A 16,023-nucleotide genomic window follows, 5' to 3' on the forward strand; every position below is an offset into this window, starting at 1 on the left:
TTTCTATTCATAATCACAGGTAAATTGAGGGAACTTGGAAATTCATTCTCTCAGAACTGCATGGTCCATGGATTCATGATTCGGGCTGATGACCGACCATGAACAATTCTCGTCCCCGGCCATGGGGCGTACCACAACTCAGCAACCCCATTATTGGAAAACCTGAACACAAGCGTTTGTTTCCAGGGTATAATGTTCTGTTCAGGATATCAAACAGATAAATTGAAAGCAAAGGAAATTTCACTCATCTGTTACGACAAAATACGATACAAATTTAGCACTGTTTCAATGGTACAAATATGTCACGTCATTTCAATATCTTAGATGAAAACTAATTCCTATGTTCTTAACAATGTTAGTATTTTTGTAAGTTACTTTATATAAAATTATTAGTCATACAAGTAAGAGCAAAACTAGATACTTCGGTGCTTTTCTTTTTTTTTTATTTATAAGTTTGTCTGGATATGCTTCCATATAAAACGCATTTAAATCAAAAAACATTTCAACTAATTGTGAAAGCCAGCTGTAAGGACAATGCATATTGAAATGGAATTATGAAACACATGTGTTTTTTATCGTTTTGTTTTGTTTTTTTTCTAAAAATATATACAAATATAATAAGACCCGAGAGGTAATTTATTTCTAGAAAATTTTTAGACACGCTAAATGAAAAAATGAAAAGTTGGCCAAATTGTTAGATATTAACACCGGTGTGGCTCAACAGTAGCGTTAATCGATCACATAGGGTCACAATAAAGTGATGATTTTGAAAGATTTTCAAAAATTCAATTCTACATTGCATTGCTACGAGGAAATCTACAAGCGTTAGCGTCTTTTCATGTCTCGAGCAATGCGATTAACAAGTTCCCTATAATCTGCGTATCATGCGTTTCTATATATAATACATTTGTGCTTCACTATGGCATAGTAAAATAATGACGAATACTTCTAAAAACGTTTTCAAATAAATCTTCACGATTTTTGTTTTTATTTCCTCTGCTAGCGGCTGTGATTTACACATTATTCCGTTTAATAAGTATGAATATCTAGATAAGCAATTGTAGCGAATAGTTTTTTATCGTTACATCTAGTTACCAATGTCCCCATTCACCCAATGTGATTTCATAACGCTTTTTCAGTTGTCATATGCGATTCCGTTTTGCAGAACAATTAATCAACTAGTTATCATTATGTATAGAAAATAAAAAAAGAAAAAAAAAAAATAAGAACAATCCTCAAGAAAAATAACAACTTATATAATGTTTCCGGTTTGGTATGTACAAGCGAATCTATTCAACGTGCAAGTTTTTGAGAGTATAATTAACTTTCGTTGAACATTCATGATTTATTATTGCGTGAAATTTGGTACAATTCATCAACCTTTCATTCATTCATTCTCATCAACGTGTGTGTTGGCCAGTCATTTCGTTGAGACTTCATGGCAAAGGCCCTCTCTCAATTTCTTCAACGCAAATAAATATAATTAAATAATATAATATACAAAAGAAAATATCGTCAATTTAACATTATTTTCTGTTAAAGTATGTTATCACTACACAAATTTGCAATTATCAAAACAAAAATTCATTTTTTTTTGTGTATTAAATCAGAAAAACGAATTTTATCAGATGAAATAATTGCAAATTTGTCCCTTAAATCAAAAGTAACACATGTTTATTTTTTTATTCTGAGAATTTCCTAAATTAATGTAAAATAGCCAACACTACCCTTTTCCCCGATAGATAACCATCGATTTGTGATACGATTTTGGGAACACATTCGTCCATAAAAAGCAATTTTTAGTGCGTGGCATTGAAATTAAGAGCTACCAACTGACGTGGATAAAAAGCGTCCCCAGTTTACAATACTAATGTCCTGCATTAATAACAAACCACTCTCTTACACAGGAACAATAATGTGCCGGAACCAATTCCATAAATGAGGGAAGATATACCAGGAAGCGGATAACGTTGACGATTTTACTCTATTTAGCATATATCATTCTATATGCCTGGCTTTTGCTATTTTTCTTTCACTCACCACATTTTTTTTACAATTATTTAATATTCAGTTTTCTTTTAAAATAATTCATTAGCTTATTGTTTCAATTGTTTAACTCATTATTTATCTTTACATAGTCTACGGTGTATCAATTTCTTAATAATTTTTTATTTATTTTTTGTTTCAATTAGTTTCAACGCTACATCTTAAATCCTAACAGCGATTTATTTCCAAACGTTTTATGCGCTTGCCATCTCCTTTTAGCATACGCATTCTCTCTTTATGAGTCAATCTATATATTCATACCGATCGCATAACTAATATATGCGAATCAATACATCACTTGGAACTTCTCGGGTCTTGGAAATAATCTTTGATTTGATTCCCACGAGGCGGCCGATTACGATTGTTGCTTGAAATAGTACCACCACCGCCGCTTCCGTTACCACTGTCTGTGGTATCGCGTCTTTCACGAGTAGTATTATTCAGTGATTTTTGCTCCTTTGTTTCGCGACTATTTCTGTTTGTGTTGTTGTTGTTGTTGGTGTAACGATGATTAGCGTCTGAAAAGGAATTAATATATAAGTTCAAGTCGATGAAAAAGCATCGGAAGCGGTTCAATCCAATTATGCATTCGAAACAATAATTTTTTTTCCAAACCGGAAAGGGCCGAGTCCACAGATTTATCAAAGATCAGGGGAATCGAAATCAATCTGATTTTTGAATTGGAAGCTCCAAAAAATGAAAATAACTTTGAGATAACTAGAAATACCAGGTGTACAGTCTGTTACATAAGAGCATGGTCCCTGTTACACGTAAAATAAAAATCGGAGCGTCCTGTTCCTTTTTCTATGACATAGAGGGCACCTCAGTCCTTCATGCATTTTGTAAAAAGTCAGCTCTCTGTCAAATTTAGTCTTCAATTGAGTGGTTTTTCGAAATGAGTGCTGTTTACGCCTCTCGCTTTGAGGCAATTTTTCTATGTTTGCATGAAAAAGGACCCAAATTAACGCAAACTGCTGCTACGAAATATATGGGAAAGTCGAAGCAGTTTGTTAGCAAGTGGATAAATCGCTATCAAAGGGTCGGTAACGTTGATGATTTTCCTGATCGCGGAAGTGCAAGCAAATTCTCAAAAAAAGACGAAAAAAAGATTCTCGCATTGTTCTCGAAAGATCCAACTTTAACTTTACGTGGAGCTGCTGTGAAATTGAAAGCAAAAGGTGTTGACATATCTTACGGAACGATTCGCAGGCACTTGCCTCCCAATAAACTGAAATATCGCAGTACTTTGGAAAAACCAATGTTGAGTGCAAAACACGTTGAAAAACGAGTGGAATGGGCAAGGAAAACTTGGACCGCGATTGGAGCAACGTATTTTTTTCTGATGAATCCTCCTTCTGGGCATTTTCGAGCATCAAACACGCCTGGGCAACCTCCACCAGTAGGATACTTCAACGGACTGTTAAACACCCCGTCAAGGTCCATGTTTGGAGGTGCTTCTCAAACAAAGGTTTCGGTACTTTGTTCTTATTTACCGAGAATTTAAATGTCGAAAAAATGAATAAAATATATCGAAAGGCTTTGTTACCATCTGCTAAGCAATGGTATATCAAGAAAAGTGAAAGCTGGATCCTTCAAGAAGACAACGATCCGAAACATCGGAGTCGAGCGTGTAGCGAGTGGAAGGCGCAAAACGGAGTTGTCACTTTAGATTGGCCATCTCAGTCACCGGATGGAAATCCCATAGAAAATGTGTGGGCTCTGATAAAAATGCAGCTTCGCAGACACAAGCCATGTAATTTAGGTCAACTTTCTCGACAAATTCGGAAAATTTGGAAGTCTTTTCCGGCAGAATATGCAGAAAAACTAGTGGAAAGTATGCCCCGACGGTGTCAGGCCATAATTGACAATGCAGGAGATTGGACTTGCTACTGAGGTATTTGCATTGAGTATTGACGACCAAAAAAAAAAAGAAGACGAGGCAGACCCTGCCTAAGATGGAGCGATGGCGTGGGCCAGGACGCCAGACAGCTTTTAGGGATATCGAATTGGTGGACCTCGGCGCAAAACCAGGATGTCTGGAGTTCCTTATTAAGGCAGGCCTAGACCGCATACCGGTTGTTGCGCCGTTGATGATGATGATTGACGACCAAATTATCAATAAATTTGGGAATTTTCGAAAAATCAATTGTTATTATTTAACAGTGACCACGCTCTTATGTAACAGATAGTACTCCTAATTAATTTCCGTTTTTTTTTCTATAGATGGCGTTCTATGTTTTGTGTCGCTGTTGGTAACATATACCTGTCATTTTGTTTAGTGGTTGTCGAGTGTCTAAACTGCGTTGACGTTTCCCCAAAAAGTTCATCCAGCAGATTTTTATGGCGCATCAAAAATGTCGAGCATATGCGCCATGCATTGCTTTTCATGTTCAATCAAGGAAAAAAGTGACCGAGAGCCACTGTGAACTTGTGGAAGTTTATGGCGATCGTGCATCAACACTTCGAACATGTGAAACGTGGTTTCGACAATTCAAAAATGGAGATTTCGACCTGAACGACACCCCACGTTCCGGCAAGCGAAAATCGTTTGAAGCCGTCGAATTGCAAGCATTATTGGATGAAGACAACACGCAAACGCAACAACAGCTTCCAAATACGTTGGGAGTTCAACAGCAAGCAATTTCGAAACGTCTGCGAGCCATGGGAAAAATTCAGAAGTGTGGAAAGTAGGTGCCGCATGAACTGACCGAGAGACAAATGGAGAACCGAACAGTGACGTGTGAAATGCTGCTTCAACGGTACAAAAGAAAGTATTTTCTCCATCGTATTGTTACGGGCAACGTAAAGTAGATTTTCTTGGAGAACTCTAAACGCAACAAATCGTGTGTCAGTCCAGGTGAAGCATCGGCACGACCAAATCGTTACGGTCGGAAGGTCATACTGTGTGTGATCTATAATACTTTGAACTGCTGAAACCTAGTGAAACTGTGAACGCCGTTCGCTACAAACAACAAATGAAAGATTTGAGCCGAGCGATTGCGGAGAACCGACCAGAATATCAACAAAGACAGAAGAATTTGATTTTGCTCAACAACAATGCACCATCGCATAAGTCAAAAGACGTTCGCGATACGCTGGAAAAGCTCAAGTGGGAGGTGCTTGACCATGCAGCTTACTCACCAGACCTGGCCTCATCGGATTATCACCTCTTTGCCTCTTGGGGCCACGCACTTTCTGAGAAGCGTTTCAACTCGTACGAAAATTTCCGGAAATGGTTCACTGAGTGGTTCACCTCCAAAGACAGTCAATTCTACTGGTGTGATATTCACAAATTACCATAAAGGTGGAAAAAATGTGTAGAAAGTGATGGAAAATATTTCAAATAAAATAACTATTACGGTTCCCTTAGAATGATGTTTTTTATTCACAAAAAAAAAAAAACGGAAATTAATTAGGAATACACCTGGTATGTTCGAACGCATTAAGAACCGCTGAGCTAAAGGAGACCCTTTCCTACAAATTTGAAATTTTAGAAAAAAAGATTCTCCACATCATTGGATTTTTCAAATATTTAATTTTCCAATGGGTTATCAGCAACAATGACCTTTCCAGGAGGATTACTAACCCAAACGGAAAAGGACTTCGGCGGAGCATAAGGAAATGCCATGATGACATCAGACCTTTTAATGTCACTGGTAGTGAAATGTGCAAGCAAAAATCGTGTTACGAAAGCAAGTGCAAAGATGACAATAGAAAACAAATTTACAGTGCGTAAAAAAGAGAACATGCATACATTACAGAATCGATTTATCGATTACCCCAGAAGGGAAAAACAATTTCTGGAGAGAGTCATTGGACAAACTGAACGATGGAATATGGCGAAGAAAGGATAATGCATCGTTATAGGCATCCTTGAAAGTAATTGTCAAATTAAGTTTCGAATTGGTTCATCTGGTCTGACGGGATGCAGCAGCCCGAATTCGTTGAATACATGGATGTTTTTTCATTAACTATACGAATGCATAGAAAGAATCTCCAAAACTACTCCTCACGGTCCAACTTGATGCCGGGGACCGGACCAAACGGAGAACAACTTACTCCCTCCTTTTTTGGTCCATGGAACCCTCGTTTAGGGCTTAGCACCCAAACTTTCAAAATATTAGACGATGACGGCTTTACGGTTTCTTACCAGGACAGAGGCAAATCGTCAGTCGCTGCCCCACCTCTGCCCTGGGAGCAGCGTGATCGAAGCGATGTTAAATGCTCTTTCATATAATTCGCAGAACACAACATGACTACGAATTATTCTGAGCGTAAATCCGCCCATTTGACCAGAGCTTGGCCAGAGCTGAAAATATTTTTTTTTTTTTGAGAATTGCGGGGTCCTAAGTCCGCACCAACTTGATGTCAGACCGGACCAAATGGGGAGCAACTTACTCCCTCTTTTTTTTGTCCACGGCAGCGTCTGGCGATTTGTCTCTGCCCTGGTAAGTAACCGTAAAGCCGTCGTCGCCTAATATTTTGAAAGTTTGGGTGCTAAGCCCTAAACGAGGGGTGCGACGTGGATGAAGTGGCGTTCTTTGTGATCGACGTAACAACGAACGTGTCAAATCTAAAATTTACCGCAATGTCGTCCGTCTGCCGCTCTCTATAGTTCTAAGTGTTGGCCGACCAGAAAAGAATGAACGGCGTCTTGCGGAAATGGAGGTGAAGATGTTGCGTTGAACTAGTGGCGTGACACGTTTTGATCACATCCGAAATGAGGATATCCGCGATCGTTATGGGGTTGCATCGATCGTGAAAAAATTGCGAGAGAGGCGTCTTGGATGGTATGTCACGTAATTCGCGTTAACGAGAATTCACTTACCAAGATTGCTCTGAACATCGAAGTGGTAAGCGACCAAAAGGCCGGCCGAAAGAACGGCTTGATACGCTGGATGGGGATTTAAAAGCCTCGAAATTGCATCCAGATCAGGCATTTGATAAAATAAAATGGCGAAACCGATCATAACGAGCCGACCCCACTTGTGACGGGATAAAAACTGAAGAAAAACACGAAGATGTGAGGAGCGACGAACGCATGATAGCTCCGTGTAATATAGTTAAAAATTCCATTGCCGTCTAGTTTTTAGAAAGCGATTTAAACAAATTATTTGTTGGAAAACCCTGTATTGATAATAGTCAACCTAATACGCTTCAGACTCTGAGTTTAATATTAGCAAATGCGAAGAATTTAACCTACAATGTTCCTCGTAGTATAAAAGGACCGGAAATCCACCCACAAAGTCATCAGCTCGCTCCGAGACATCGAAGCGGGCAGACGCGGCACGGAGCATTCCTGGTGAAAGGAAATTTATAATAAAAAAGTGACTTAAGTAAAAAAGTGGTGAAGTGTTAAGTATAGTACTGTCAAAGGAAGTACAGTCCATTGAAGTATGCAATGCATCTCAATATTATTTAGACAGTGTATACCAAAGTGCAATTATTGGTAATTGTTTTTCTTTTAATTTCAGTGAATACGTGAAGACTCGGAGAAGAACAGAGGACGGGCTTGAGGACAATAATGTCCGCCAAGAGGTATAAAATGGCACTCCCTGGGGAGCTATCGTCCGAGGAGGAGGGGAGCACGGGCCCCTCAGAAAATGACTACCCGCTAAGGAAGGAGCTTGAAGAGCTCAGAGGCGAGAAAGCAGCCCTGGCACAGCAACTGGAGTGTCAACAACAGCTGATAATTCAGCTAAAGCAGGAGCTAGCAGCGCGAACCGGTGTATCAAGAAACAGTCGTGGACCGATCGTCATCGACAGCGGGGGAGCACCAGCAGCGATAGAGAACTCAACAGGAACCAACCAAGAATGCGAGATGGACAGCGTGGGACCATCACCAACAAACCCCGAAGTCAACGACGAAGATGACCCGTTCAACTTCGTCCGGAGGAGGAAACGAAACAAGATCAAGGTTAGTGTTAAAACTGTAACCGCTCCTAAACAGGCGTAGTTGGGGAATCAAGATAAATGAGGGAAAAACGCAAATCTGCACTTTTAGGAGAAAATCTAGATACTTAGGTTCTAGAGGCATCCACAGGAAAGCTAAACGCTTGAAAATGAGAATCGGGAACACCACAGTGAGTAGATCTAGTTCGATCAAATACTTGGGAGTAACCCTGCATGAACTCCTCAAGTTCAAACCCCACCTCCAGCTCGCTATCAGCAAGGCACGCGGTGCAGTCAGTGGCATCTACTCTCTTCTTCGCAAGACAGTAGGTCTCAGCACCAAAACCAAACTGACATTGTATAAGACCGTGATTAGACCCGTTATCTCTTACGGAGCACCAACTTTGATCTCATGCTCCAACCAAACCATGTCAAAATGCGAGTCATTCGAACGCCGAATCCTTAGACATTGCACAGGCTTGTCTTACAACTGGAAAACCAAAAAGATCGGCAAAAACGCCGAAGTGTATAGGCGAGCCAAAGTCAAACCACTTCGAGAACACGTTCTCACAATAATGGAAAGATTCTTCGAAAGAACGGAGGACCACCCCAACCCATTAATTCGGCATCTCTACCAACAGGGTAAAACCTCCCCATTGGCTACATTCTTAAGGCCCTGCCAAATCGTGAGTTCATCCCACAGACAGAAAATCCGCACCCTTTTTGAAACTCCCTGCCTGGTAGGAGTGGAAAGAGGCTAAGCATAGTAAATTGTAAGTGCTCACTGTATATATTAGATTAAGCTAGATTAAGTTAAAATAAGTTAGGTTAAGTAAGTAAATTTCAACCGTCTCGCGCCTTTAGTGCAAGCGCAGTATTGAAAAGTCAAGATTATACAACAATTGTCAAGATCCATGTATGTAAAAAATAATATACTAAGTAAAGTAAATTACAGAGAAGGTCGGGTTGGCCAAACAATGTAATAGTCACCCGTTTAATAGAGTTAAGATCAATTAGCCATTATTTAAGCTAGCATTAAGTAACCATGGTCTAGTTGCAGGTCACTATTTGAATAAATGAATTGACTTGAATTAAAAACCCACAAAATGAGTCCAGTTCTAGAGTTAGAACAGATCGCGACGGTTATGAATACGCCTCAAATGTACCGGTTAAAGCAATTGTTCTACATATAAGTAATTATACAGTACGGTTGTATAATTTAGTGTTTAATAAACGCTTATATTAAAGTTATAGAACGGGTTGTTGTTTAGTGCTACGCAATCCAGTGATACGAGCCTACGTAAAGCAAGTAACGTAACTAGTGACGAGTACGAATAGCTAAAAACATAACAATTGGTGACAGCGACTGGATTACGTAAAGGAAATCGTAACAATTGGTGACACAGGAGGAGTACGTAAAAGCAAATTCATAACAGTATGTATATGTATAGACTAAAAGAGCTGCCAATAGTAACCAATATAATAGACTTGTGTGTTCTGGTTACCAGCGGTTTTTAATTTATGTACTTATCATATATGTATATGTATGCTTTTGTGCACGAAGTAAAGTGGAAATGCGTGAAGATGCGTTACATCAATTTAGATGCGCACATTTATGTGCATGCATCGTCATGCGGTAATAAAGAATGTTTGTTTATTTAGGGTGAACACAGTATTTATGTCGTTGTTTTGTATGTACGTATGTGAATTTTGTGGTTTGGCAAAATATGACGGAATATTTTGTATTCTTAGCTATGTACGAATGGAGAATCATGCATAGCGAGTTTCTCACAAAAATGAAGACAAAACCTTTATACTCGAAGCACTCGGCTTCCGGTATTCCGACTTGTTTGAATATAATAATTAAAAAAAAATTAAATTTTGTTGACAAATTTACCGGAGGGACTTTTATTTCAATTTTAGATTTCTTATCCTTTTAAATTGCTTATCCAATCATTTTTGAAAGAACTTTGTAACGGCAACCAGCCATACACAAAACGCGTGAAATTCGGCCCCCAATGGAAGTTATGGCAATAAGTGGAAATATGTTCCAAATCTTGCTTTTCAAATTGTAAAATTGTAAAAGATGATAGATTACCAGGTCATACGATTTTTTAAAGGTGTGACCACATTTACACGACGCGACGCGACACTACATTCAGCACATCTGCCGAAGCGCGACATGTCTATATTGCACTTGCGCGGGAGCCAACTGCAAACAACTACATATTTCGACTTGTTAAGGTAGACGCAAAGTAAAACTAAAAAATCATAACAATCAACTGAGTCGATTAAGATACGACCCCATATACGCTACGTGACGCGACACTACATTAAGTACACCTGCCGCGACGTGACATGCCTATTTTGCACTAGCACGACAACTAACTATAAACAATTACATATTTTGACATTTTAACAGGTGTATGCAAACCAAAATTGGAAAACCATAGCAGTCAACTGAATTAATTATATGGAAATGACACGCGAGACTGCAAAATATCATCAGCCGCGTCGCGTCGCTTGGCTGAATATCACGTCGCGCAGTGCCACCATATATAAGACAGGAGGTGAAACTGCTTAGGCAAACCTTGAAGTTTTGCGGGACCAATATAACGTACGGCGGGCGAGGCTTTCCAGTTAGGATCGCAATTGTGTTCTGCGCATCATCATTGGTATTGGTTCCCATTTGTGTGATGACGTTAGTGTATTTGGCCGACTCGGCCTCAAACCGGATGATTCATTTATTATCCTGTTTTTTTTTGACAAGTTTCAGCTCCTGTGTATAGTCTTCTTGATTGCTGCCTACAAAACCATATAAAGACATTTTGACAGGCATTTTAGTTTTTGGCCGGGTTGCGTACCTTAACACTATAGAGTTCGGGGGGTACACTAACGTATTTTTTTTGATTACGCTGCACTCCGTCTCCTGAGAACTCCCTTCAGGTCATCTGGAGAATTGAACTATCAGCGAAGGACTCCCATTTCTACATGGTCTTTACATTTCGCCTATAATATTTTTAGATTTTCCGAACGCATCATGCACCACGAATCCATTGCCCCAAACATTGCTTTATTATCTACATATTCCGCACTAGCAATCAGAGGAAATATTGAGAAAAAAGAAATCTTGGTCACTTACTACCATCGGCGTTCAACCGGCGAAAAACCGCGGCAGCTGGTGTAGGTGGAAAAAAGCCGAAGCTGTAGGAGCCAATGAAAAGCTACTGCATCACCCTCCATCACTGCAGCCAACGTCGAAAGATGCGTTCTTCCCATTTATGAAGATTTAATGAAAAGTGATTTGTTGGAAAGATGCTTGAGTGGCCGCACGCAAAATGGAAACGAGAATTTCAACTCAACCGTTTAGCGTCTTTCTTCGAAGCACCAGCATTCCGGCCCTTAAAATAGTTGAGATAGCAGCCGTTTTGGCTGCTGGAATGTTCAACGAAAGCTTCATCTTAAGAGTTATGGATGATTTGCAGTTCCAAATTGGATCAATGTGCAAAAATTACGCTGAAAAAAGAGATCAGAAGCGAAAACAGCGGAAGGAGCAACGTAGCCTTTCTGCAACTAAAGAGGAGAAAGAAGAAATTTTATTAAATATGGAACTACTCCACATGTCGGCATTGATTGTGGAAGTGGAGGATGAACGAATTCTTCAGTTGAAATCTGCTCGAAATATTCTCGCCACCTATGTGTCGCGGCTCGATGGTTGGTAAGCAAGGTACCGTTCTTGTTATAAACGCAACAGAAGTGTTCGATATCCTGTGTACATTCGATACTGATTCCTCCCACCCTCTCGAGTGTCCAGTTTATCGTAAAGATTTTTGTAATGGACCGCTCGGGTGTCAGCGATCGTTTTTTTTTTTTGCTTCTCGGTTGACATTCTTATAAATTTGCCAGTTGGCGAGTGTTTTATATTCGTTAAACTTGGGGTAGAGGCGTTTCTTTTGACGGGCCTTCATTTGAACATCGTCATTCCAAAGCCAAGTATCTCGGTTGACGTACCGCGTACCTGGCTTGCTGACCGAGGTTTGCAAAGGCCGCTTTGTGGATCATATCTTTAATTTGGTTCCACGATTCTTTCAAATTCGTAATGCTTGGTAATCGTGTAAGTGAGATCATTTCTTCTTTCTTCCCACGGAATCGCCACCATTTAATGCGCGGCGGGCCAGTCCACTCCTCCCGTTGTTTTATCGGTGGCTTGATTCGTAGAACGGCAATCAACGGCCGATGTTGAGGTGCGATGGTCTCATAGAAAACGGGTTTGCAATCAGTGACGGTGGTATCGGCATCTTAAGAGAATGTAATCGATATGCATTTTACTGTTCTCACTATAAAATGTAGGAAGATGAGACAATCGTTTGATGAACCATGTATTCATGAACTTATGATGTCCGCAAAATCGATTATACGCTCGCCACCCTCATTGCGCAGTCCAAACGATTGTCAATTTAAAATATTTAGTGAAAGAAAACTTCATCAGTTTTGAGGGATTCGACAGAGAGTGTTCTTGCATCAAGAAAGTGAAAGTGTTTCGTTGGTTCACTTACAATTCTAATAAGCATACATTCCTGTCAGATACAGCAAAAGGTCATGACTTGAAAAGGACGCATTAGGAGATCACAAAACAATTGAACCAATCGATATCCACGAAACACAAATAGCCATGTCAAGGCAAAGTTTAAGGAAAAAAAACATTTCAAGTAACATTCCTTATTAAAAATAATAACCATCCTTTCCCCGCATCAAAAGACGAACAGAGCCCCGCTGTCAGTTTTATGGAGCATTTTTCGTCACCTGCAAAATGAAGAGATTCCGAACAGAGTTCTTAAATTCCCTGCCAAGACCAGACCTGATTCGTATTAAGAGCACTTATGAATCATACGCTTGGGAACAAAAAAAATCGAACAATATCTTTGCTCAGATGTTAATATTTGTTGTATTGGACCTGTCCTATATATTATTTTAAAGTGTACAGGCGTAGTGGCCGCGGAAGCGGAATTTCATTCGCCTTTTTCTGGATTAAATTGCTCAACTTTCGCCGCAGATTGCACATTATTGAATGCATTCGGGCGAATCGAGCGTGACAGAGGAGAATGGTTTGCCACATCCGTATGCGCATATTGCTGGCAACATGAACTCTCCAAGTTCAAGGCGATCGTAGCGGCATCGGAAGCTGTTCGAAGTGGGCAATATTAGTTCAAAAAGAAATATAGCGCGATAACTTTACGTGTGGTATTTGGGACTCATTCAGTTCTACCCATTGTGCTAGCCATCCATCCTTCTTTTGAAGAACATGGTGACTCTCTGATGATATCCAGCGAACCCCAAGAGTGTGATTAATTTTCCTTTCGGAATATAACGGCAAGGACTAAATAAGACCGTGTCACTATTAACAGTAAATATAAAATTTCTAATTTTCTATTTGATTTGATTTCTACTATTTCGTCCAAAAAAGGGAAAGAGAAACCTTCTTAACAAAAAATTATATAAAAACCAAACGAGTAAACTCAACGAAGCTTTCTCTTGCTGCGAATATCTGGACGCCCTTTGTCGTATCTTTTAGCCGGCCAGAAGTTCGACAGGTTGCGTTCCATGCGAGGGGTGGTGGATGGCGAGGAGGCTTTTCCGGAAAAAAGAAGAGGGTATGAACCGGTCCGGGGAAAGGGAAAAATAGAGACGGTGCGGGAGGGTTTAATTTTCGAAAATTACGAAGTTAGAATCAAGGATGTGAAAGAGGAACTACCAAAATGGAGAAAAAAATCGGTTACAAGCGGAAACTTACACCAATTTTGAAAATCTCGGAGAGATACTTCTTGAAATTGTGCATTAGATATGGTAAAATTCGAAAAACACGTCCTAAGCAATTATCATAGCCATGCTTTCGAATAGCTATGAGTGCATCTAAGGAGTCAGGAGTTAGAAGGAGTGTAAAATTATCGCGGCCAAGGCTAGAAAGTGTTTTTTTTGTTAAGAATCTAACATCTCTAATTACGAAATCAATAAATACAGCAATCATTCGCATACTCTTTCGATGATAATAGTAGCAGAATGTTAATAATCCCCAATTTACACATCCAGAAGATTCGATTAATCGACCTTTCGTAAAGAACTCCTGACGAGATAATCTGACTAGAAACAATTCAACATACATTCCGGTTAATAATCCACAGCAAAGAAAAGAAAGAAACAGAAAGTGGGAATTATAGGAGTTTTACACATCACATTTACTTTGTATCTGGTGCTTAATCAATCCACTTGCAGTGGTGGCAAAGGTGAACATACAATGAGTCACTGCAGACGTAACGCTTTCAAGAATAGCTTCTTGAAAATGAGACCCAAATTCCATGCGATGAAATGAATCGAAAGTGAATCCATAATGTTCTAGTAATCACAACTGAAGTAAAACGCTTGAGACGCCAGTAGCTCATACTTCTCCACGTATTTCCGGTTAATGTTCCTATTATGGGGGGAAGCAACATCAATAATATACGCGGAGCGAACTGTCTTGGCAACTAACAGTACGTCAGACTTGTTGTGTGGAATATGGCGATCAGTTAGAACTTCCCGATCCCAATACATGCTATAAACAAAACTAATAAGTCCTGCTTGCGGCTCATATCGTTAAACCGGACATGTCCCCGTGATTAGCCGGTGCTTGTATGCAAGGTTTTGATGGATCACCTTATATGCAACATTATACCTGGTGTTGTATTGCACCAGCGCCATAACAATGCAGCCAAAAGTAAGATGATCCAACGTCTCTAACGCGGACCCATACATTCTGCACTGGTCGTTCTTTCATTATGAACTTATTAGCTTCGTTCGTCGGACCACGCCATCCTGAAAAGCACACATGAATCCCTCCGTCTTAATTAACTCCCCGAACACAGCTATCTATTCGACAAATGGCTGTCAAAGATAAATCACGTGTTTACCATGCATTGCCTTCGATTTCCATTCACTGATCCGCTCTTGATCCGATTTCAGCCCACTCAGAGGATTGAAAGATCAATCCTTTAAGTTAAGTGGAGTCAGTCCACAATCTGCCTTACAGGCAGCCGCATACAAGGGACTCGCCTGCTCTTTCCTGTAAAGATAAGCGCGCAGCGAGTCGACTTGGCGACGATGTTGTGCCGCCACGTCAACCACACCCCTACCTCCGATGTCACACTTTGGATGCATTCCGAATTTGGACATAGTTGTCCGTATCCGCCGCTGGACGTTTTCCAGATCTGTCTTCGTCCACGGCAACATTTCGAACCTATAAGCCTGTGAAGGGATAGCGAATACATTCACATGATTATTTTAGTTTTCCCCGAGAGATGTGATTTCAGTACCAGTTTTACACGTCGCAGGAGTTCGGACAGCAGAGCATCTTTCAGATCACCAATTCGAGCATGGGTTCCTTGCAGAATTCCTAGGTACTTGTAGAAGTCTGTCTCGGTCATGGCTTCGATGGTCACCAATGCTATGTCCGGCAGGTGGATGACTTGGATTCGTCACTTGTCCAATCGAAACTCCATTCGAATATAACGACTGAAAATGTCTACTATTTGCAACAGACTTCTAGGGTGGACGTTATGAATTTGTAGAGGGTTGGTAAACAAGTAATCGGTTCTGTGTCCACGGGGGCCTGTACCGTGCCCTTTTTAGGGATAAGGTAGATAATCCCCGCAGTGAGGAAGGGTGGAAGTTCCTCCGGATGATTCATGACCTGATTTATGCTGTGTGCCAACCGACCATGCAGTATATATGGCGGTGAATTTTTTGTACCAGAAGTTCTGTACCCGATCCAGACCTGGGCCACTCCAGTTCCTCGCAGTTCCTCGAGCTGTTTATAGCTCGTCGAACTTCCTCTTCGTCACATTCGGAAAATTCATGCCAGGCGTAGTGGCATGGCGGGTGCCTTCGGCGATGATCCACTCAGTATGCTGGGCGGGTAACCTCCAAAGTCCACCCCAATATTCTTTCGTTTCCGTCATCGAAAAATGCACTATATGGACGCCTCTGTTGGGATTCGTTGAGCGATATATCCTTAGTTTATTTCTATTCCATTATTTATTTTCATTATATAAA

At 40.3% G+C, this 16,023-nt stretch overlaps 1 protein-coding gene across 3 annotated transcripts in view; it reads right to left on the reverse strand.

Annotated features, from left to right (window-relative positions):
* Nucleotides 1-421: 421 nt before the first annotated feature.
* The window catches only part of LOC119650434 (la-related protein Larp4B), a 90,478-nt gene continuing 74,876 nt past the window's right edge, over nt 422-16,023 (reverse strand). For all 3 annotated transcript variants that reach the window (XM_038053253.1, XM_038053255.1, XM_038053254.1), the window contains exon 10: nt 422-2,564. In XM_038053253.1, the coding sequence (XP_037909181.1) occupies nt 2,341-2,564 (224 nt within the window). In that variant the 3' untranslated portion in view covers nt 422-2,340. The remainder of the gene's footprint in view (nt 2,565-16,023) is intronic.

Source organism: Hermetia illucens, chromosome 2 (genome assembly GCF_905115235.1).
Source record: "Hermetia illucens chromosome 2, iHerIll2.2.curated.20191125, whole genome shotgun sequence".
Classification (NCBI taxonomy): domain Eukaryota; kingdom Metazoa; phylum Arthropoda; class Insecta; order Diptera; family Stratiomyidae; genus Hermetia; species Hermetia illucens.